Source organism: Chelonia mydas, chromosome 2 (assembly GCF_015237465.2).
Source record: "Chelonia mydas isolate rCheMyd1 chromosome 2, rCheMyd1.pri.v2, whole genome shotgun sequence".
Lineage (NCBI taxonomy): Eukaryota > Metazoa > Chordata > Testudines > Cheloniidae > Chelonia > Chelonia mydas.
Window position 1 is genome coordinate 148,922,460 of NC_057850.1, and position 24,196 is coordinate 148,946,655.

The 24,196-nt window shown below is 39.2% G+C and overlaps 1 protein-coding gene across 1 annotated transcript in view; it reads right to left on the reverse strand.

Annotated features, from left to right (window-relative positions):
- LOC102935007 (dynein axonemal heavy chain 5) overlaps positions 1-24,196 on the reverse strand; it is a 275,261-nt gene that overhangs the window by 125,358 nt on the left and 125,707 nt on the right. The window contains 9 exon segments of the mRNA XM_043540319.1: positions 433-762; positions 2,575-2,781; positions 5,973-6,140; positions 6,665-6,901; positions 6,999-7,088; positions 11,195-11,506; positions 12,764-12,981; positions 15,517-15,706; positions 16,736-16,870. Coding sequence (XP_043396254.1) covers positions 433-762; positions 2,575-2,781; positions 5,973-6,140; positions 6,665-6,901; positions 6,999-7,088; positions 11,195-11,506; positions 12,764-12,981; positions 15,517-15,706; positions 16,736-16,870 — 1,887 coding nt within the window.

A 24,196-nucleotide genomic window follows, 5' to 3' on the forward strand; every position in this document is an offset into this window, starting at 1 on the left:
GACTATTGCTTGTGATCAGCTAAGAATTACGGAGACTATTATTTTTTGTTACTCTGTTCCCACATCCCAATATTTGTCCCGCTTCTTTATTTCTTCCACCTGCAATTTTTTGTCATTTAGAGTGTAAGCTCCCTGGAGCAGGGACTTGTATTTAATAGATGTTTGTGCACTGCCTGGTACAATGGGGGCCCACCTGCATGGCTTCCAGGAGCCACCACTAATAGCATAAAATAACAAAATAATAATATCATCCCATCAGAATCATGGTCACCATCACATTTTCCAACAGACAATAGATTCTGTGGATACTGATTATCATTATAGCAGAAATTCCACAGGTACTGTGCTATAGTAAAAAAAGACATAATTCTCCCACCTTTTCATTTCATGGTGCAAATATAGGCTTGTTAACAAAAGTCACATTTGTTTTACCTTTACTTTAGTTGCTTGCCAGACTTTTCGAGTTGTAGGTACTAATGCTGATGCCAGTTTACATATTTCGTCTGGGAAGCCTCTCTGCACACAGAAATAGCCTTCAGCTACTGTTCTAAATATTTTGTCAATAGACGAATTGGAAGGTAGGGTGCAGTTATAAACACTAAATTGACGCTTGAGGCGCTGAGGAATGTCATTCCGACCTCCTCCAGGGTGAATCATGGCTGCTACAAACTGGATGTCAACCACATTAGTGAATTCTCCTGGCTTTTCCAAATTGTAGAAACCTTTCTGCTCCATCAGCTGCCTTACAATCTCATTGGTGATCTTACAGAAACATAAAGAGAATAATCAGGTATTATTTCTTGACAGTTCATCTGAATCCAAATCTCCTGCACAATAAATGAGCAAGCAAAAGAAAAAGGCACAGTACTTTGCAGTGAATCATGTTGTTTACAGAATACCATTCAGGAAAGCAACAAAAGAAAACAAATAAGTTATTCCAAATATTCTGGTCCAGTTTGGCAGATGTAACTGATTACTTGTCCAGGAATTTTCAAAACTATCTAGTAACCTCACTTATCTTTTAGAACATTAACTAGCACCTACTGTTCTTCCAAGCACCTCAGAAATGTTTATACAGGATGGTAAGTGGGACCAGCAGCTGCAGGTGCACAGGGTTGGCTGCATAGAATGGTATGTATTGTAGTCATAGCCAGGTGACCAATTGGGTTTGTCACAATGCAAGAGAGTACTGGGGGCCAGGGAGAAGGAAGGTGCCTAGGAAAACTTAAGCACCTCAATGTTAGGCATGGTGAGGTGCCACCCAACTCATGAGGTGCAGGTGGGTAGAGAATCAGCCTGCAGCCACATACTAGAGACATCAGGTGGGCCAGGAAGCCCAAGAAGGGACAGAGAGAGAGACACACACATTCATACAGTGACTGGAACAGACACTTGATGAGTGAGTGGAAGTGGTTACTTCAGCAGCGGGGATGGTTATATAGGGGCTTTGGAAAGTGAGAGAGACAGGTTTCGGGGGCTGGATGGAAGGAGAGGGGGAGACATGATAGAACATGTGCTTTGGATGGGAAGGGGAAGGCTAAGGAGTAGTCCATGATGAATAACCTCTACTTCCAGAGGGAAAGAAAGCAGGAAACTGAGAAGATCCTTACTTTCCAAACCAGGTCTACAAGGCTTGCAGGACCTGGCTGGGGTTCACAGGGCTACAGATTCGGAGGTACAGGCTCAGGAAGGATGCCTGCTGTCCCAGTGTATGAGTGATTAAATTGAAGACAGACTTTCAGAAAGGGCAGGTATATAAAATATTCATTTATTAATTTTTGAAAACTCATGTAAATACCTAGGCACCTAAATACCTGGCTAAGCTATCGTGTTGGAATCTAGCTAGTGATAACTGTGCTTTAAAGTCTGGATTGATCAAGAAGGAAAGATGCTTTGACTGCTTCCTGGATTCTCATACTCCCTTTTCCTATCTAGATAAGCATAGTTGTTTCAGTAGAAAATAGAAACTACTGCTTTACTTCCCATTGCTTTCAGTACAGCACACCACAAGTACTACAAGTAACTGGGATGAAAGGCCTAAAAGCTACAATGGTTATCAAATAGCTTAATGTTAATTCTGACCACTTTATTCTGACAATTTCTCATCAATTATGAGGAAAAATAGCACAGAGGTATTTATAATCCAATAGATCACAGGGATATGTCATCCTGTGCTATTTGCCCATCTAGTATTCATCACTTTTGCTATGCCTGGTTCTCCACAACCATCAGTAGTAATGGTAGGAACGCTGGAATTGACAGTGCTCTGGTTGCCCATTTAAACTCTGTGTTGTCTAAATGCTGTTCAGAACAAGTCTACAGATACAGCCTATAAAACACTGTTGGCCCCTGGTACCATTGCTACAAATGGTGGGGAATTTTAGGCAAAATGCCCCATTGTTGACATGGCCTAGTATTCACTGCAAACACACCCAAAGCAAAAAATATGGATTTTCAGTTCTCCTTAAAATATTTACAAAGTCTTAAAAACACCACTGTATCAAGTTGGCTTCTCCTTTATGTACACATGAAGCATCTGCATTCACTCATTACTTAATGCTAACATTTTTTCACCTGATCACCCCATTCATTAATCACAGGCATGTTGATGTCATCAATAAATATGGTCATTTTCTTTCCAGCTGGAGGACCGTAGGTAGTGCCCATTCTTTTATCTATGTAGCTTTCCATACTCCTTTGGAACATATTTGGCAGAGTGGCAGAAGAGAAGTTTAAGCGCTTTGTCAGATGAAGTTCAGGATCATATTTGCTGGTATAACCCTATAAAATAAACACATGTTTTATGTAATTCAGAACTGCAGAGCACCCACAATTCTAGGTGAAGTCAATGAGAGACACTAAGCTCAGCCCATCTGAAAAATCAGACATAAGGTATCTCAAGTTGGGCACCCATGGATAGAAGCAACCAAAATTACTGGCAACTTTTAAGAATCCTGGACTTACTATTTAGTTTAAAATATTAACAGAAGTTTATTTAAAACAAACATTATGAGCCTATAACCTGAAATTCAAAAAAACTCTTAATCAATGTATAGTATTAAAGTTTACAGGGTTTAACAGATGTCTTCAATTGTTGCCACTGTTGACATAATGCAAATAAATCTTAAACTCGTTTTTTTCTGAAGGTAAAGGGGCACTTTTGTAAATGAGAAACAGGCACATCAAAGGGACTGATATTTCTCTTTTCCTGATAATACAGAGAATCTTTGTGATTGTCTGAAAGCTTTTTACCTACAAAGACCTGGGTTCACACTCGTATTATTCCTGCTACTGTTGATGATAACCTTAAGCAGCCAAGGGGGTTCAACTCTCTGCACTGCTTTAGGTATTTGTAACATCACCAACTGTACCAAAGGTGAAATCCACAAACCCTGAATTTAAGTGAAGTCAAGGCAGGTACATTAAGGAGGAAACTGTTTTCTGATATTTTGTTTAACAGGATAAGTCGCTACATATGCTGCATTAAAAACCTGGGATTTTCAATTGTGTTTTTAACTGAACAGTTTTAAAAGATTCACTTTGCCTATAAGGATGAAAATACCAAACATAATTTAAATTCTTAAATTTATAACAGGGTTGAATGGAAATTCTCCAATTTCAGAACCTCAGAACAAAGAATATTTAGAGCTCTGCATTACTCTTAGTCAGATTTTATAACTATCTGATCAACAGCAGATCTAGTGGGGTACTTCAGAAAAGAAAATCAGCTACATCAGAAAGGAAAATATTTTCCATCCCCAAAAAGATATTTTGATGAACAACATTAGGATCTCGATTTTGCTGACTGCCCAAAACCAGAATCTCCCTTTCAGAAGTGCTGCCTTTTAGAAGCACTTTTTCTGAAGAAGACACAAAAAGATGATGTTCCTCGAAGTTGGGGATATTTGGGTATACATAGTTGGGTATTTGAAGAACACCACAGGCAGCTGGTTAACTGGAGCATTTCACTGCCCATCCCTCTCCTTATGGTATTAATAATAGCCTGTGTAACCTTACAAATGCAAGAACAATTCAAAAGAAATCCTGTCTCATTTTTTTTAGTACAAACTTTACATGGTGAGAATAATTACAGCTCAAATAATTAATGCTCATATATATATGGAATAAATAGTTTTGACTTAAATGGGTCTTCTGAGATCTCCTGTTGCAGAAGTCATGTTGCTGAAAATCATTTCTGACATCTGTAGGACAGGAACTCTCAATGTCAAGATTATTAACCGGATTCTGGGCCTGGTTCTCCACTCTACTACACCAGTGTAAATAAGGCTTTCTACTCTTAGAACAGTAGAACTCCCAACAACTACTACTATAATAAAGGTTGTAAACCAGCCTCCATTATAACCATCACCATGTATTCACACAAAAAGCTTTTCCAAATTTTCAGTTAAACTCCTGAAATTTTCCATTTCAAAAAGGTGCTTGGGGATTTTTGTTTTGTTTTTTTATGAAAGCAGTTGCACATATCTGGCAATTCCTGAACACAAGGAATTCCTTTCTATAAAGTGCAGGTAATGAGCAGGGCCGGCTCTACAGTTTTTGCCGCCCCACGCAGTGAAAAAAACTGCCGCTGCAGACGGCAAAAGGAAGAAGCTGCCCCCGACTTGCCGCCGCGGTGGGCGGGACAGAGGAGCTGCCGCCAAATTGCCGCAGCGGCCGGAGGAACTGCCGCCGCTTTCCAACTGCCGCCCCAAGCACCTGCTTGGAATGCTGGTGCCTGGAGCTGGCCCTGGTAATGAGTAAAGTAAAGGAGGAGGAGGAGGATCACTTGGAGAGGCAGTTTGCTATAATCCTTAATCTGAAATGAGACTGAATGGATCTTGGTGCTTTTTAAAATTATGCCTCCCTCTCTGAAGGGATATTCTTTTTCTGTTTAGAATAGATAAGAGGTAAGTCACTCCTTGGAATAAGTTCTAAGTATTTTTAGGGAGGGGAGAGGCAGCTGAAGGCTGGAGATTGTTAGCATCTGGCTGAATTCCAGTATGTAGGCTATCAGGACCAATATCCATACCACTCCCCTTCATGCGGCTAAAAGAGTTTTCCCAGCTGGTGCCAGGAACAGAAGTTGACATTATATTGGCACGCATGGTGGCACCAACAGCTGAACTGAAAAAGTAGTATTAATTGCTACTGGCGTCAGTACAAACCACTTTCAGATGGGTCTTAAAATTCACATTCCAGTGGAAGCAGATTATCTAGAGGGTGCACTGGTGTTTAATCTATAATTTGGGAGTAGATCTTTTCTTCTAGTCTTTGGGTTCTTATGTAGTAAGCTATTAAATTTTGTACATGAACCATGAGACTAACTAGGGGCATTTTATAAATGAAAAAAAAAAACACGCATTGAGTACTTTAAGAGTAATTCTTGTAGCATTCCCCCCGTGGAGAAAAGAACAATAAGTAGTTTTCTATTAGCCAATGAAGAGGGCAGATAAGAACTATTAGACTTGGCCTCTGAAAAATCTCCAAGTGAAGAAAGAAGTTTTTATTTCTGTCCTTCTTAGCTTCTGAAAAAAGTCTTTGCAATGTGGACAAATAGTGTTGGGGTAAAGGATCAAAAGGATAGTTCATGCATATGTCACAGAAAGAGCATGGAGAGAAACATAAGAAATGCTCCAGCCAGAGGTAGTGTGTTAGCAAGCTCTCTAATCTAGCTTCTCATGAGAAATCCGGAGACACCACCTGAAAAAAGGTGACTTACCTAACAATTATGTCATGGTCCTATGATCATCACTAGCAAAATGATAAATAGCTATTATGTATCCTTTTCTGAACTACAATTTGTATGTATTGGGCAAAATGTCTCAATGGGAATTGCTGTAATTTAATGTGGTGGGCATTTAATCATATTTTCTAACCTGCCCATTTCAGTGTAACACATGCGCTCAGGTCAATTATTTTTGTACCAGTGCTGCACTATTAAGATGGGAGGATTTTTTTTCTGTTCTATGTACCTTAACCATAACTGTTTTTGCTGTTCCCTGCTCTCCAATAAGCAGAACTGCTTTCCCCTGCTTCATGATAGTGTCCATTAGAAAATCTGTTCGGACATTGTCTACATTTGGAACTAGGATGGAAGTATATTCCGGCACTGACTCTTTAGGATAAACATATTCAGGTACCTGAAATAAAAATAATATAAACAATAGGTTAGACATTTTCTTCAGAACCATAAGGGCACTGCATGTGAACACAAAACCAATACACTATTTCAAAAGTATTTTTTCTTGAAAGCAGAGTGTTCGCTAGCATTTAGTCAGTAGGCTGCCCTGCTTTCCTGAATGGGGTGCAAGACTAATGGAGTATTTTCACTGCCCCCAGCCCGATTATCCATTTTATAGACTACTTTGGTCTTTGCTGGGGGAACTTAATTATATTATGGTGACAGGCACTGGAGAAAGCTAAGACAGGATTTTTTTTCCTGTTTCATTCCCAAACTATTTCCATTGTCTGTTCTCAATCTCTGACCCAAAATATTTGTGGTGAAAGAAAAATTCCTTCAAAAAAGAATCTTATGGTCATTTATTAGGCATAATTTTCCAAACTAAATTACAAGTTTTAGTGAGTAAAAAACAATGTTTTTCTTGTCAAATATATTTATCAGGCTTACTCAAAAGAATGAACTAGTATATTACTGCATACAAACCCTCTTTGACCAGTGCTCCCACTGACCACAATCACTAATACCAAACTCAAACACGGTTTCCTCTCCATTCACGGCTGGAAGTTCCAGCGTTGTAGAATGATTCTGTAAGAACAGTTCCATTTTCACTCTGTCATCCAATTCCAGAAGAGCTCCTACTGACCACATTATAGCAAAAACAAACAAGCGAGCTAGATGCTCTTGGCTGGGCTGCTTCTCATTTCTGTCTGCCAATAAACCCTGTAAAAAAGACACAATGTGTAACCATTGCCTGCTCTGAACTATATCCAGGCACAAATAACAGAATAAGAGACAGATAACCTGATGTCATACCTACCTGTAGGAGGTCAATAGCTTGTTTGATGTACATGCATTCTAAAACTGGCATTTTTGGTGTCACAGCAGTGAAAACAAAATCAATCAAATCCTGCAAAGGAAAACATTACGTTCATCTGAGTATAAAGAAACCCATTTTAAAAACTCATAAATCAGTGCCATGATATATTTTTAATACAAGTGTTCAATTGCTTTATTCTGTGACTTAAATACATTTCACTTCAGTTTCTGAGAGTACGAATATTCAGATTTAAAACATGAAAAGTCACTATTAGCAAACATCCTAAATAGGTAACTTTGATGTATCATAGTGAGTGAAATTATTCATAATGGCTACATAAAGCAATATTCAAAAGGAGCAATTCAAAAAGTGTTCTTGAGTTACATTGCGGATCTGCTATATATGTTGTGCACATTTACTGTTGCCTTTTTTTTGGTTGGAAGACAGCAACACAAAGCTTGCCATAACGATACATACATTAGACCATCTCCCTCTTTCTTGAGTATGATTCTCCTCTCACACATGCTGGTTTTTCACTAATATAACTGCAATGAGGTCCTTGGTTCAAACTGATGTGAGAGGATAATCAGGGCTATAGTTTCTAATGCACTTCAAATAAATTTCTATTACTATATTTTTAAATGCTTTCAATACATTGGAAGAAAGTAGGTTGCAAGCTCCAGGAAGATAGTTTAAATGAGTTTATCATTTATTTGGATATTTTGTTTAGACATGGAGGAACTGGAGAAATAATAAGAGGAAATGATAAAAAGTATATAAAAATATTAATGGTATTGAGAAGTTAGATCAGAAACTTCTGTTTTCCCTGTCTCAGAACACAAGAACAAGGGGACATTCAATGAAATTAAAAGGTGGCAAGTTCAAAACTGATAAAAGGAAAAAAAAATTTCTCAAGATGTGTAGACTGTGGAACTCTCTGCCACAAAAATTTAGCAAGATTCAAAAAAGGCTTGGACATTTATATTAATAACAAAAATAGCCAGAGTCATAATAGTTAATGTTAACAAAAATTTTGGATGGGAGATTAAACTTCATGCTCCAAGGCTAATGCTATTCTTCAACTGTTAGAGATCAGGTTGAGATCTAATGTGGGGACCAGATCATCTCCCATCTGTCTATTGCAGTGCTTTTACAAGTTCCTTTGAAGCACCTGTTTCTGGCCACTGTCAGAGATAGGACACTGGATTAGATGAACCTTAGCTCTGATCCAGGATGACAATTGCTCTGTATCGAATTGTACAAGAAAATGATAAAGCTCAAGTTGCCTACATCAAAGCAACAACAGATTTTACAGCTTTATATTCTCTGACAAAAAGGACCAATGCCACTAACTGAGCATCTTCTTTGTAGGATTCCTCTGATTACTTCAATCTCCAGAAACTCCCCCAGATGCTTACCTCTTGCAAAAAAGCAACTCTATCAGTTATAGGAGGCTGTATAACTCAGGGAGAGGAAATGTGCATGTAGAGCTTAGTGTTAGGATTTCAGATGTGGACAGTAAAGTTTAATATTTTGAAGCCACTTCTGAGGGTCACAGTAACCTGACTGAAAAAGCTCCTATGGAAAAAAGAGACCTCAAAGATAGTCCTGATTCTATTGAAAATAGGTTTTTGTGAGTTTATTCTTCTCTTTTCTTTTGGTCTTTATATCACATTTTATATAGAAAGCTGAACTTTTGTAATTGTGTATATTTTATAAATGAGTAAATAGATACATTTTCCCCAAAGTTTCATACTGATATGTAATCTTCTTCACTTCCTGTCCTAAACTGTTGTCCACCACTGTTGTTTGCTATTAAATAGCTGCTGCAATTCCACACCACATGTGTTCAGTAGTGGGTGAAGTGGTTCTTGCACAGCAAAGTGTTTTGGGATCCTTTGATAATGAAAGTAAATTTAAAATATTGGTATTATTTTTGGTCTCCTAACAGAATGTTATCATGACAAGAATTATAACAATATTCACCTTGACAGTCCCTTTACATTATGGCTTAGTACAAATTGTCAGGACATCTGTGCCAGACAAAATAATATGGCAACTCTGATTCACAGTTCTTGTTTCTGATTATGAACTGGCCCTGAGATTTCATTCATGGATCATGTTTACCTTATATACTGATTTTTAATGCTGTATAATCAAAGAACTGATTGTGCCTTGTAAACGAACTGTAAATACTGCATTTGATCTCTCACCTAATTCGGAGCCAAATTTAGTTCAATTCGCATCGATTTAAGTGGTTTTGTACAAGTGGTAATTGAAGACAGATTCTGTCCCTTCTGTAGCATTATCAACACTGTTCTTCTACATGTTACTTACTTATAAGCTATCATCTCTGTATTTTTATCGATACTGGGTCTAATGTGAGTAATCCTGTATTTGAAGTTTGAATACTGCTGTTAGTACACTTTATTTTATGAAGTTCTCTTGTATAGTTTACTTATCCAATTTTTTATATACTGAAAAAAGTAATAAGAGAAAAAGAAGCCATCTGTATATGGAATCAGTATTATCTCCATCTGTAAAATCAGTGTTATCGCTCACATTATTTGAGAAGCAAAGCTAGCTCATTAAAAATGAAAGGAGAACTGACAGTCTGACAACTTTGGTTTACATTTGGATAGTTCCAAATACAGCCTTCAGCATGGAAAAAACTTTATATTTCACTGCTTTTCCATCTCTCAGGCTAATAAAATACACTTTTTTTCTGAAAAATGTCACTCTTATGCGTTCAGAACAAGATACAGCATAAAATATAAAAGAAGATCATGGGACGGAAACAGTAAATTGACCCAAATATACATTATTTTGGAAGCATATTTTAAAAATTCATTATAAAAGTTACCTTTCTTACCGCTGCAGGAAATATTAAGTCTGAGCATTACTTTTTGGAGGTTACAGCAAAATGAATGTAATGCCAGAAGTGGGTTTCAATGTAAATGGGAAGGAACTAAGATGAAATGTTTCTATGAGAAGCCATTTGTTAACATTCTAGCTATTGTAATAGTATATTAGTCATTGCTTTTGTCATATTTATAAACAATTTTTTTACAATGACAGGTCAAAAGGCCAGCACAAGAAAAACCTCACTTGTAGACTCCAACAAAAATGAAAAAGGTGGGGAAAAAACAACTATGGAATCTGAGGTAAATGAACAGGGAAAATTGGCAAAAGAGACAGTTAATGAGAAAGGAAAGAAAAGGAAAGATCGGTTTCAGTTGTGCTACTACAGGTGGCAACTAAAGAAATGAGAAGAAAATTACAAAGGCAAAAAGAATACACAGCATTAACTTTCAGTAGTAATGTTTTATGAAGAAAAATTAAGTTTCAGTTGCATCAGAGATGGTCTATTACATGTAAGACTAATATACATCCACCACTGTGTAGGACTGTCCCCGGTGATTAATGAAAACTCTGTCAATTCTCAGCCTTTGCCTCGTTCATGAATATCTTGCAGAGGGTTACATATCATTTTGTACTTGTAGTATGGGAGGATAAGACATTCTGGATTTTCCTTCTGGTCTTTTTGGATTCAGCATGATTTAGCCTAATAATTTATTAAAGAGATGCTATGTCAAAAGTATCATGCACACAAGTCTTAACTTAAAAGTGCATGGTGCTATAGAATATACACTTCACGGATCAAATGCACCCCTGCTGTAACTGAAGTTAACAGAGCTTCAATAAGGATGAATTTGGTCTGATTTTTTTCTTATTTATTTAAATATAACACAAACAAAAAAGCCCATTTAGACCCTCCTGAGCACTCTAGTGATAATTAAAATATCAAAAACAATGTTAGTCACCAAGCAGCATAAATTAATTCTGCCAGCCAGCAGCATAAAATAATCAAATGGAGATAACAATTTATCTCCAACCAGTCAACAGATTAAAAAAATAAAAACAAAGGGAAAAGCTCTCCCACCACTCAAATTAGTGGCCATATTATCCAGCTAATATCGTTTCATTTAGATTACGTTAGCTATTGTTATAGGCCCTTTCTTTGTCCGCATTATGTCTTGTGGTTATCCTTCATGTCAGTTCTTTATTTTATTAAATAAATAAATGGGATAAACAACTGAAGTAGAATTTAGGAAAAATAATGCTAATTTATCCAGATGTGTTAAATAAGCAGATTGCAATTCATTTTTCTTTGTAACAAGTATCGGCCTTAATACCTGAAATACACTGTTAAAGCTGTTCCATAGGACATCAGAGTGTGTAGCAGGCAAAGTTTGCAGCCAAGCCTTTAAAATAGGCCTCCAGTCTAACACTGAGGAACTCATGAAGACCATCCCATTACGAGATACTGTTGCTGGGGAAGCATTGTCAATGTTATGGGGCTCAAAAACAATCTTGCAGTTTGGGGACATTGGAATACGATCTCCATTAGCCAAAGTAAGGGTCTTGTTATCATCTAGAACGGAGTTCAGATTTTCAATCCATATTGCATCCACAGGACCATCCAAAACTATCCATATGTGTTCTCCCTAAAACATACATGTGCAAGTGTAAATACTATGATCAAAAATATAGTTTTTTTAACACATACGAGAATACATTACTTTATATAAACATTGACTTATAAATTATCTGATCTGGTGCTGAATGCTTTATTATTAATCATAATATTTCCTTTTTTTCCTTATTTACCCAGTGATTTGAAATCTCATTTCATTACTGTGTGTCATACCAAAGATTTTTTGATCAAAGTGACAAAAAGTTAACTTCAGTTTTTATATACAGAGAGATGTTGCTTTCCCCTGTGACAGCCATATGGCCTGATCCTGTTCCCACAGAAGCAGGTGAAAACAATTTCCATTAACTTCAGTGAGAACAGGAGCAGGCCTACAATCCCTTAACAGATTATACCTAATTCTTTCATATCAAGCTTTCACATTTTCCAAGGCTTAAATAAAACACAATGCAACCTTCATAACATATATGGCTCTGTGGCAGCACTGTTGGCAGGTCTGAGGAGAGAGAAGAGAAATCAGTATGCAACATTTTTCAACTGTGGCTATAACTACATTGCTCCAATATAATTACTGATCTGGAGCAGCATGGATGTAAAACATGGGTGGGAGAGATTCCCCCACTTTGTCTCTATATTAAACCACTGAAAATCTTTGTATCGGAGTTGAAAAGAATGGAAGGACTAAAGGTTTACAGAAGATGAAAGAGGAAATAAAACCCTACAGAGCTCACTGATCCAGCCCCAGAACCTCAAGTCTGTGCTTAAGGAGGTGAGTGTTCTCTGGCATGTACTTCAGAGTAACCCTGTATACATTCCTAAATGCTCAGGGCTTGTCTTCACTACCAGGGATATTGCAGCGGATGTCAATTTAGTGGGTCTAGTGAAGACCCACTAAATCAATGGCAGAACACTATCCGGTCAACTCTAGTACTCCAGCTCCATGAGAAGATTAAGGTGAGTCGACCAGAGAGCATCTCCCATAGACGCAGCACAGTGAAGACACCGAGGCAAGCTGACCTAAGCTACATCAACTCCATCTACGTTATTCATGTAGCTGGAGTAGCGTAACTTAGGTCGACTTACCGCGGTACTGAAGACAAGCCCTCAGACACAAACAATAACTAAAATATTATATTTTCAAATTTGATTTGATCAAAACAGACCCTTCATATAAATGAAGCACTGAAAGGGATGTGTTGCTTTGTAATACCACCTTACAGAAACAGTATTAAATGCTATTATTGGCTGTCAGAACACAATATCCAGTTACCTTCTTTGCTTTTAAAGTTTTTCTCCATAAAGTAGAGAAAATGCCATCTGTCCAATCATTTGTAGCAACATCGAGAGTACCAAACATCTGGGAAGCTGTAATTGCCTTTGGGTTCATCCTCATCTCTTTATGAGGAATGCCACAGTCTGTCATGGCTTTCATCAAGATATTAATGCATTTTGTCTTTCCTGCACCAGTCGGACCCAGAGTCATCATACCTTAAAACAACATAAACTTGTTTTAAAATAAAATGCCAAAATGTCAGACACCAATTTAATGATGCATTACATAAGAAACTTGTTTTTTTAAAATCAAAACTAAATTTAAAAAAGATGTTTTTCATTCCACTTTCTTGATGTTGACTGAAATTAAATTTTTAAATGTTTTATTAAAGGCTTTCATAAATGCCTGATTTATTCTGCTAGGCAAGCCAATGTGGCTCTCTATCCTCCCGTAGGCAGTTCTGTTCCTTTTTCTAATTGGAAAACACAGCTGCCTTTCGATGTTCATATGTGGTGACACTCAATTGATTGGTGGTAAACAAAAACAATCATTTTTAAATATCTTTTACAAGAAAGAGTTGTTCCAAGTGATATACAAAACTGAACATTTCTTCCTGGAGTACAAGGAACAAAAACATACACTTGCATAAACCATGAAGACATTTTTGATATATTTTTCTTAGTAACAGACAAACTTGTTACTTCATCAGTTTATACTCATGTTGCCAACTGAGTTCTTAAACAATAAATTAAAATTAGGCTATAGCTGATCCTACTCAGTTACTTTATATTAAATCAACAAAGCTGTTTGCCAAGAAACAATGACATAGTTTGAAAGCAGATGGGACATTCAGACTGAGATTTTCAAAGCCACCTAGAGATTTGGATGCCCGTTTCCCATTAATTGTAAGGGAAATTGGACATCGAAATCCCATAGGTGACTTTGAAAATCTTGGATGCAAAGTTATGGAGGGATTTAGTAGCATAGAGCTTCTGACCAACATTATGGACCCAAGCATGCGTAATGCAGAGTGACTGTGGCTCCCTCTAAAAGGAATAGGAGTTGTATGTGTTCAGTATCTCATAGGAGGTGCTCAGAACTGTGCAGGATCCATCCCTACATTAGGAACATAAGATCTGAGCCAAACCCATTCCAGTTAGAGAGAGACTCTCCGCTGACTCCAATGAGCTTTGGATTAGGCCCATAATGCAGAGCATGCCTCTAGGATCTGCGCACAGAGGGGACTCTAAACATGCACAGATCTCCCTCTCTCCCTGTAGAAGAGAACAATTACCTCTGCAGCACTCTTACCATTTCACTCTGGGTCCCCTGGAGAGCTCTCATAGATCTGAAGATCCAGGAGTGGTGAGGGTACTGGGAGGAACTGGAGCTACGGGAATGTGCACTGTCTCCCCTCCAATTTATAAAATTAACAGTGGAAAGTTAATACAGGTAAAGGTGATGTTAACTTTTCAGTGGTGCCTCTCTGCCTTGGCAACCACCTAAAAGGAGTATTACTAGGCCAAACATCTGCAAGGGAGTCTCTGACAGCAGATCTCACAGCTTCCTTTGGAGCTGCACTGCCAGGGAGCTGGGCCAGAGTTTCAGGGGCCCAGACCCAATATGGAGGCACTGCACAGCAGACCCTCTGCTCTCAAGGGATCTTGGGGATCTGTGTGGATCTCAGGGGAATTGTGGTGTTTGCGGGTGAATGTTCAGTTTCTTGCAGTTGGACACTCCAAGAGTAAAATTCAAGGAAATTCTACAAGGGGAACCTTGAAGTTTCCCTGGCCCTCACATTGGTATTGCCCCTAGCGGGTATTATATGAGCCCCAGAATTTCATTCTGCATTAGACCAATGAATCAAGAAGAAATATTATTAGCCATAACATTATTCAGCTCTTTAGTTTAACCAGACATAATATGTGAACTGACTTTTTGAGATAGTAAAGACCACAGATTTAAATATGCTTTTGTGAAGAAAGATCTCCTTTTATTTGTTCTAAATGCATCAGGGTATTAGTTTAAGCTAGAGACCCCTGATTTGTGCACTACTGGAAAGCATAAAAAGGATCATCCTTCACAAATCCCTTCATAAATCTTGACAAATTTAATCAGAGTCCCTTTATCTCTTTTCCTTTCCAGGCTAAGTAATTCTGGTGTTTGCAATCTCCCATCATTTGTAAATCTGGCTGTAGCACTGTCTTTGTTACCCTTCTATGGACTGCGTCAATTTCTGTTCTATCTTTCTTCAACTGAAGAGATCAGCATTGAACAGAGAAGTTCTAATGGTGTTTGGAAGTACAACAGGCATGTGGTAGTAACCATTACAGTTAAGGATTCAAGACAGTTCATTTGCAACCTCTTCACTATAACATGGTCATAACTATAGGAAACATTCACCTTTTGAGCTGAAAAGAGCCATGATTAGTCTCTGCCTGAATTTGACTTTTTTCAGAATATTGAGCAAAATCAGCTGTTTCTGAGTTTGGCGAGAAGATTTCCCATAAAAAGACATACCATCGCACAGCTAAATTGTCAATATTATGAGGACAAGGTGGGCTCTTTGTTTATGATAAAAATTATTCTTAACAATTTTCTCATAAAAATATCCATATGAGGCTTTAAAAACGACATCTGTTTAGTTTCAAAATACATTATTAAAGAAAAAAATCTACAATTTGTAGAAAATAAATATAAAAGCCTTTACTGCTATAATAGAGTATGAAACCCTCATTTGGCATGCTAACCATGTCGGACTCGCTGAGTTTCATACAGCTGAATAAGCTTAAGAATCCAGGGAGGATGATGAATAAGCCCTGCTTTCTCCGTCTCTTTCCGAATGGCCGACTCCAGTTCAGGATACCCAACCTTATCAAGAGTAATTCCAGGGAACAGGTCGTTAATCAGACTCATAAATAAAGGTTCATCTTCATCTACCTGTCAATTAAAAAGTAGGAAAAAAACACAATTATTTATTCTTTGAAATTAATTATTATTGTAATTACAATCTGCAAGAATATGTTATTTAAATGACAGTAGTAAAATAGATCTCTTTTCTAAAACAAACGTGAAAATCATGAGTGGATGTATGCTATTAAAATGACTTTCAAGCAATTTAGCCATAGATAGGAATTTCTAAATTAAATATTAACTTAAAATGTATGTGAATGTTTAAATTTTAGTACAATTCTTGTAAATCTCTCCATCCATTAGTCCTTTAGACAAACAGGCTAGATTTCCCCTTACTTCTTCTCTTGAAGTCTAATTTTTTTCTATGTAAATCATTATAATCTAGACTGTGGTTTAAAAATGTGCATGAATTAGCAAGACAGTTAATTGTGAATCTGGTGTTTGTGTACTTTAGCAGAGGTTACACACAGTATATAATCTTCCAGCTACAGCAAAATGGAAAAAACGAAGAATTCTTTGGATAGAAGAGGGTAATGGTGGAAGAGAACAGAATAGATAAGTATTCTTTAGCTGCTTCAAAACAGCTCACTCACTATAAGTCATTCTGGTTGTTATGATGTCTGAAAAGGCAGATTGCCAAGAATTAGTGTAAATTGAAATTCTGGATTACTAGGGATCTAAAATGACAGATGAAATGTTAATTCAATGTGCTCTTTTTCCCTCTCTCTTTTGTTTGCTCTCCTTTCCATTCCATATAAAAGTAATTTAAAAATCAGGGTAGATTTTCCTCTCAGATCTTATAGGATTTCTTCTTATTATTTCCTCATTTGAAGTCTTTGATTGCTGGGGGGGAGCGGGGAGAGTTGTCCTCTCTTCATAAAAAGGAAAAAATGGGTTCAGAGCCCCATCACTTTGATATGCCAGACATTAAAAGAGAAGTAGTATCATTGCAAACGGATGTAGCCTACTGCTGAGAAAATACACTTTATTTCATACTAACATGTAATAAATACATTTTTAAAAAGCATTTTGTGAAGGTAACCAATGTTACGATACCAGCTTGGAGAGGTTCATGTCCCGTAGAACTCTCATCACTACTGTTTTCTCTGGCTCATTGGGATTGGATCTTTTTACTGCTCCAAGAGTTCTTAAGACAGATAAAATATTTCTTAATCCAAAATCATAGTGAACCTTAAAACAAAGCATGAACACAATTAGTACTGTAGAAGTTAAGTACTTTAAAATTATGGCAAAGGCTGGAAACTAAATGCATTTAAGAAGTAGCCTATCAATAAAATTTCACAGTTCTTCATCCTCACAAAAAGAGTAAAGGTTTTGTTGGTGTCAGAGTCTATAAATAATTTTCATTGTTGTATCTCCAGTTATAACAAACACAATTACATTTACTTAACCTTAAAGTTGTAACACAAAGCCACAGCAAATAAAATCAAAGGTTCTATTCTTAACACTCTGTGTGATGCCCAGGATTTGACACACATATGGCACTGTAAGGAAAATCACCCATTTTCTGCTTAGAGCCCTCAACAATAGGTAGATTCTACCAAACAGACTCAGGAGTGCGTATCCTGATTTTTTATTGCCTAATTTTGGGACTGACACACACGCACACAAGTATTTGCAAGCTTCTCAGCTGTGCAAGTAGCTGAAAGCTGTGGCTCCTGCCTTGCTGTAGAATGAACATCCAAGGAAAACAATGGCCTGCCAATGAAAGCCTTCTTCCTCTTCATCAAAAGATTCAGCCCTGCAGCCACAAACTGTTGTGATGCTGAAGGGTTGAGAGCTCGTGCAAATCACTCTCTTCCTCCTTTGCTTCACAATTCTGGATAAATCATGTGCTTTAAACTGCTGTGAAGCAAGTTGGAGTTACTTTAGTGATAGGGTGGAATAACTATCCTACATACTAATTTAAGGCAGAACAGAGTTGCTCCCACAAGCTGCCAAATATTCTTGGCTCTCCATGGGAAATATGCCTAACCCAATCTTCTACCAAGTGTGCTGCCACTCCTTTGCTCGGCAATGAAGTATTACAGCAATACCACCACTGCAGTTACAAATGCTCACTTTCATAACTTCAGGTGAAAGGTGATACAGAATGGCAAATTATTACCATTTTACTATTATTTCAGGGGAAAGGAAGTACAAAATTAACTGCAAATGTTGACCCAGAGGAGCAGAGACAGGCAAAAAGAAGCAACTACGGGGGGAGGAAGAAGTGCAGAGTAATTCTAAACACAAAAGAGGAAATGCTGAAAGATCATTTCTTATCCAATAACATCTTTTTGAAGGCCCAGCATCTCCACTAGTCCTGACTGCTCAGTGCGGGCCTCTGCTGGAATTCTGGGGGCTACTGAACTGCTGCAACCATGAAAACTGTGCCCCTCAGGCCACACCTCTTCCTCTTGGTGTACACTTGAGTATTTTCAAAACTGTGTAAATAGACTCAAGCATTAGCAGCCACACCTAATTATATTCTTTGTAACTTTAAACAAAGCTTTAAACAATTAACTGCAAACTGTGTTCAAACATGGTACAATGTCCCTCCTTCCTCTGGGTGGGATGAACTACTGCAGATGCAATTTCTAAAAAGGAAATTTTCAGATAAGAAGTTTGCCATTCTAAGGGAAGGGATCTCCTCTTCTTCTCACAGCTGAGAAATCATAGCAATAAATAAAGAATAAGGAGGGAGAGAGAGAAAAAAGAAAGATTATTAGCTAGATTAGAATATCTCCTCTCTTGAAATACTTCAGAGTTCATCTGGGAACCACTACATGGAGCAACTTTCTCCTGAAGGACGCATCTTCAGAGGAACGTATGCCAAGTCTGTAGCGCTTACAGAAAGAGCTGAATGTCCACAACTCTGCCTTGTGTATTTTTTCTGATGTGGCCATACCTCTGTCTGCCCAGAAGATGGCTGTAGATCTAACTGTGGGAGCTGTTGTTTTCTCTGGGATGGGCTGATCTGGTGATATATAAGAGTGTGTGATGCATTCCTTTATATGTTTGGCTACTTTGAGGTCTTGTGTAATTTGCATTTAAAGTGAACTACCACAAACAGTCACATGATTTTTCTTAGCGCTTGGATAGGTTTTATGTATATTAGGACTGCCCTATGTTCAACCAGACTGTGCAAAGGTGATGTTCTGTCATAGACAGGATTAGTGCTAAAAGATGGCAGAATAATTTCCTGTGAAGGATGATGACACCTTAATGGTGAAATCTGGTATAGTGCTCATAATTCGTCTGTCTTGGTGAAATGTTCAGCAGAGTTGTGAGGCAGACAGGGCCGATATTTCTGATACTCTTCATGCTAGGTGACTGAAGAAATGATTATCTTATCAAACTTGCAGAAATGCTGTCAGAATCATCCAAAGATAGATAGAAAAACTAGGTAGAGACTTTGGGCCAGATGCTCCGGTACACTCTGGCTGCTCTGTACCACTCTAGTGATACAAAATGATCTTAAGCCTGGCTTAATCAGTCTGCTATTTTTACAATTGCATTGCATCTCTGGAATGTCAGAAAGCAGCTGGAGCTTACTGGCAATTTTGTTCTTCTCCTTTTCATCCCAAAACATCTTTACAGACAGAGGGAGCTGTTACTCTTGTTGTTCATTCCTGTCCCTGTCTTGTTCCTCCATTAAGCCCAGTCTGGTCATGACCCTGCACACAACGTCCCATCATCTAGTCAGTGGTCAGCCTCTAGGTCAGACTGACCTTGGGTGTGTTTGCATTACAGGGAGTCCTCGGACTTACAACGCAATTTGTTCCTCAGAATTGCTTTGTAAGTTGAAACGTAAGTCGAAACTACTTTTCCCATAGGAATCAATGGTATGAAGGGGGGATTGGTTCCTGAACCAAGGCTTGATACATTATTTTCACCACAAAAAGAAAAGGAGTACTTGTGGCACCTTAGAGACTAACAAATTTATTTGAGCATAACCTTTCATGAGCTACAGCTCACTTCATTGGATGCATGCAGTAGAAAATACAGTGGGGAGATTTTATATACACAGAGAACATGAAACAATGGGTGTCACCATACACACTGTAACGAGAGTGATCAGGTAAGGTGAGCTATTACCAGCAGGAGAGAAAGGTATCTCGGGGCCTCTCCTTCTGCCCCTCCACCCCCATGAACATGATAAAGTTCTGTGGTGACCTAGAATCCTATTTTTGACGTCTCCAACTCAAGGAATATTTCCAACACACCTCTGAACAACATACTAACTCACAGATACCTTCCTACCAACAGTACAGAAAGAAGGATTCTGGGTGGACTCCTCCTGAACGTCGAAACAACAGACAGGACTTCTACATAGAGTGCTTCCGCTGACGTGCACAGGCTGAAATTGTGGAAAAGCAGCATCACTTGCCCCAGAACCTCAGCCATGCAGAACACAATGCCATCCACAGCCTCAGAAACAACTCTGACATCATAATCAAAAAGGCTGACAAAGAAGGTGCTGTCGTCATCATGAATAGGTCGGAATATGAACAAGAGGCTGCTAGGCAGCTCTCCAACACCACTTTCTACAAGCCATTAGCTTCTGATCCCACAGAGGGTTATCAAAAGAAACGACGCTATTTGCTCAAGAAACTCCCTGAAAAAGCACAAGAACAAATCCGCACAGACACACCCCTGGAACCCCGACCAGGGGTATTCTATCTGTTACCCAAGATCCATAAACCTGGAAATCCTGGACACCCCATCATCTCAGGCACTGGCACCCTGACAGCAGGATTGTCTGGCTATATAGACTCCCTTCTCAGGCCCTATGCTACCAGCACTCCCAGCTATCTTTGAGACACCACTGACTTTCTGAGGAAACTACAATCCATCGGTGATCTTCCTGAAAACACCATCCTGGCCACTATGGATGTAGAAGCCTTCTACATCCAACATTCCACACAAAGATGGACTACAAGCCATCAGGAACAGTATCCCCGATAATGTCATGGCAAACCTGGTGGCTGAACTTTGTGACTTTGTCCTCACCCATAACTATTTCACATTTGGGGACAATGTATACCTTCAAATCAGCGGCACTGCTATGGGTACCCGCATGGCCCAACAGTATGCCAACATTTTTATGGCTGACTTAGAACAACGCTTCCTCAGCTCTCGTCCCCTAACGCCCCTACTTTACTTGCGCTACATTGATGACATCTTCATCATCTGGACCCATGGAAAAGAAGCCCTTGAGGAATTCCACCATGATTTTAACAATTTCCATCCCACCATCAACCTCAGCCTGGACCAGTCCACACAAGAGATCCACTTCCTGGACACTACGGTGCTAATAAGCGATGGTCAAATAAACACCACACTATACCGGAAACCTACTGACCACTATGCCTACCTACATGCCTCCAGCTTTCATCCAGACCACACCACACGATCCATTGTCTACAGCCAAGCTCTACGGTACAGCCGCATTTGCTCCAACCCCTCAGACAGAGACAAACACCTACAAGATCTCTATCAAGCGTTCTTACAACTACAATACCTACCTGCTGAAGTGAAGAAACAGATTGACAGAGCCAGAAGAGTACCCAGAAGTCACCTACTACAGGACAGGCCCAACAAAGAAAATAACAGAATGCCACTAGCCATCACCTTCAGCCCCCAACTAAAACCTCTCCAACGCATCATCAAGGATCTCCAACCTATCCTGAAGGATGGACCCATCACTCTCACAGATCTTGGGAGACCAGTCCCAAGGCCAGTCCTTGCTTACAGACAGCCCCCCAACCTGAAGCAAATACTCACCAGCAACCACACACCACACAACAAAAACACTAACCCAGGAACCTATCCTTGCAACAAAGCCCGTTGCCAACTGTGTCCACATATCTATTCAGGGGACACCATCATAGGGCCTAATCACATCAGCCACACTATCAGAGGCTCGTTCACCTGCACATCTATCAATGTGATATATGCCATCATGTGCCAGCAATGCCCCTCTGCCATGTACATTGGCCAAACTGGACAGTCTCTAAGTAAAAGAATAAATGGACACAAATCAGACGTCAAGAATTATAACATTCAAAAACCAGTTGGAGAACACTTCAATCTCTTTGGTCACTTGATTACAGACCTAAAAGTGGCAATTCTTCCACAAAAAAGTTTCAAAAACAAACAGACTCCAACGAGAGACTGCTGAATGAGAATTAATTTGCAAACTGGACACCATTAAGTTAGGCTTGAATAAAGACTGGGAGTGGATGTAAGTAAAACTAGTAATAGTAAAACTATTTCCCCACGTTTATTTCCCCCCCGCCCCCCATTCCTCACACGTTCTTGTCAACTGCTGGAAATGGCCCACCTTGATTATCACTACAAAAGGTTTTTTTTCCTCTCCTGCTGGTAATAGCTCACCTTACCTGATCACTCTCCTTACAGTGTGTATGGTAACACCCATTGTTTCATGTTCTCTGTATATATAAAATCTCCCCACTGTATTTTCTACTGCATGCATCCGATGAAGTGAGCTGTAGCTCACGAAAGCTTGTGCTCAAATAAATTTGTTAGTCTCTCAGGTGCCACAAGTACTTCTTTTCTTTTTGCGGATACAGACTAACACGGCTGCTACTCTGAAACCTATTTTCACCACAATAACCCAGAATTTTGTACTAAATTAATTATAGATGACTAAGGTTGCAACATCAATGTATTTACTGTACACTGTATTTTGTAAACAGCATTCAAATAAACATATAAACTCACATATGCAGCTCAGAATCCCAACAACAAAGGCTCATAAAGCCAGAGAAAATGGCACACATGCTGAGCTTCAGCCAATCACTGTTCAAGCTTTGTGATTGGTTGAGCCTGGGGCCGGGAGCCAATCAAAAACAAGTGGCAACCCTACCCAGCAACAAGCTACCCTGCTGCCTCGAACCCAATCAGAAGCGACCCCTTCCAGCTCCATACCAATATAACGCAACCAGGAAGTGATTTCAAGTGAACTTTTTGCAAATCGAGCATCATAAGGCTAAAACAAGTGTCGTAGGGGTGAAATGGGAAGTCAATTAAAAAAACGTCGTAAGTGGCATCCGATGTAAGTCGGGCATCGCAAGTCCAAGGACTCAGGTTTTTTTTTACATCCTATCACCCTTTGATATCCCTCACGCTGGAATACAATGGCTTGCAGGTGGGTTGCATGGGTGGTGGATGGGGGTAGCCCATCTTGGGGAAACCTACAAGGGTTGCACCAAATATTACAAAATAAGGTGCCAGGAATCAACAGTATCTAGGAAAAGAAAAACTCTGATTTCAAACCGGGGCAGAAAGAGCTCACTTAGCCTCTTCAGGCAAGTCTTCCCAGGAGAAGGAAAACTCTGATTTCAAATCCAAGCAACCCAAGCTCATTAGCCTTGGAAGACAAGCGGACTAGGGTGGAATCACTTATACCTGTTCCTAGCAGGCCAGCAGGCTATGACATGGCATTCCCAGGAGCTGGATAGGGTGGATTCACCTAACAAGCTATAACCTCTGAAACACCTTTGTTATAGAAACAGTACAACAAACCAAACTGATTTATATGTATTTGACCCAGGTCTGTCAGGCCTAGCAAATGGTTATTTTGCTAGTGATTGTAGTGTTACACAAGAGATCACACTGGCAAAAGACTCATCCAATGATAGGCAGAGCTGATAGTCTCCTAAGAAAGACTGCAAACAGGCATATAAGATGCTGCTGATAGCAGTGTTGTGCTTGGCTGGAGTGGGTACTTTTGGATCTAAGTTCTGTCCATCCAGAAGGTAGTTCAGTATGGCAGATATCCCCGTGTCTTCACCCTTCTCTGTGCACAAGAAAAATAATGTTATGCTGAGGTTTGGGCAAAACCTTGTTGACTCTGCCCTTCATTCAGGATAAATGTAGAAAGAAACTGAACTCCTCTATGGAAAAGATGGCTGAAACAATAGGAGTCTCCACCCAAAACACAAGCCACATGCAAGACTGGGAGGAGTTCAGCCATGCAGCCCCAAGTCGTTTCCTGGGGTTCTGGTGATAATGCAAGGGCAGGGGAATGAATGGATTGAAGCTGTGTATCTGTGTGCACATGAGAGAAACATCACAGAAACAAAGAGAAGGCAGCAGAAACCCATGGACAGATAGAGAAAAAATGAAGAGAGAGCTTTTGGGTAATGTGCTAAATGGAGAGTGGCATCGATCAGTGAGCAAAGAAACTGACTCCTGATGTCTGATTCCTGCTTTGCTGAGGGATACAAGACTTTGGACATTCTTTGTAAATCAACGGGATTGCATCAAAGAAATACCTCACTCCTCATCATCAATTTCTCTTCCTAAGAATGGCCCTACTGGGTCAGACCAAAGGTCCATCTAGCCCAGTATCCTGTCTTCCGACAGTGGCCAGTACCAGGTGCCCCAGAGGGAATGAACAGAACAGGTAATCATCAAGTGATCCATCCCCTATTGCTCATTCCCAGCATCTGGCAAACAGAGGCTAAGGACACCATTCCTGCCCAT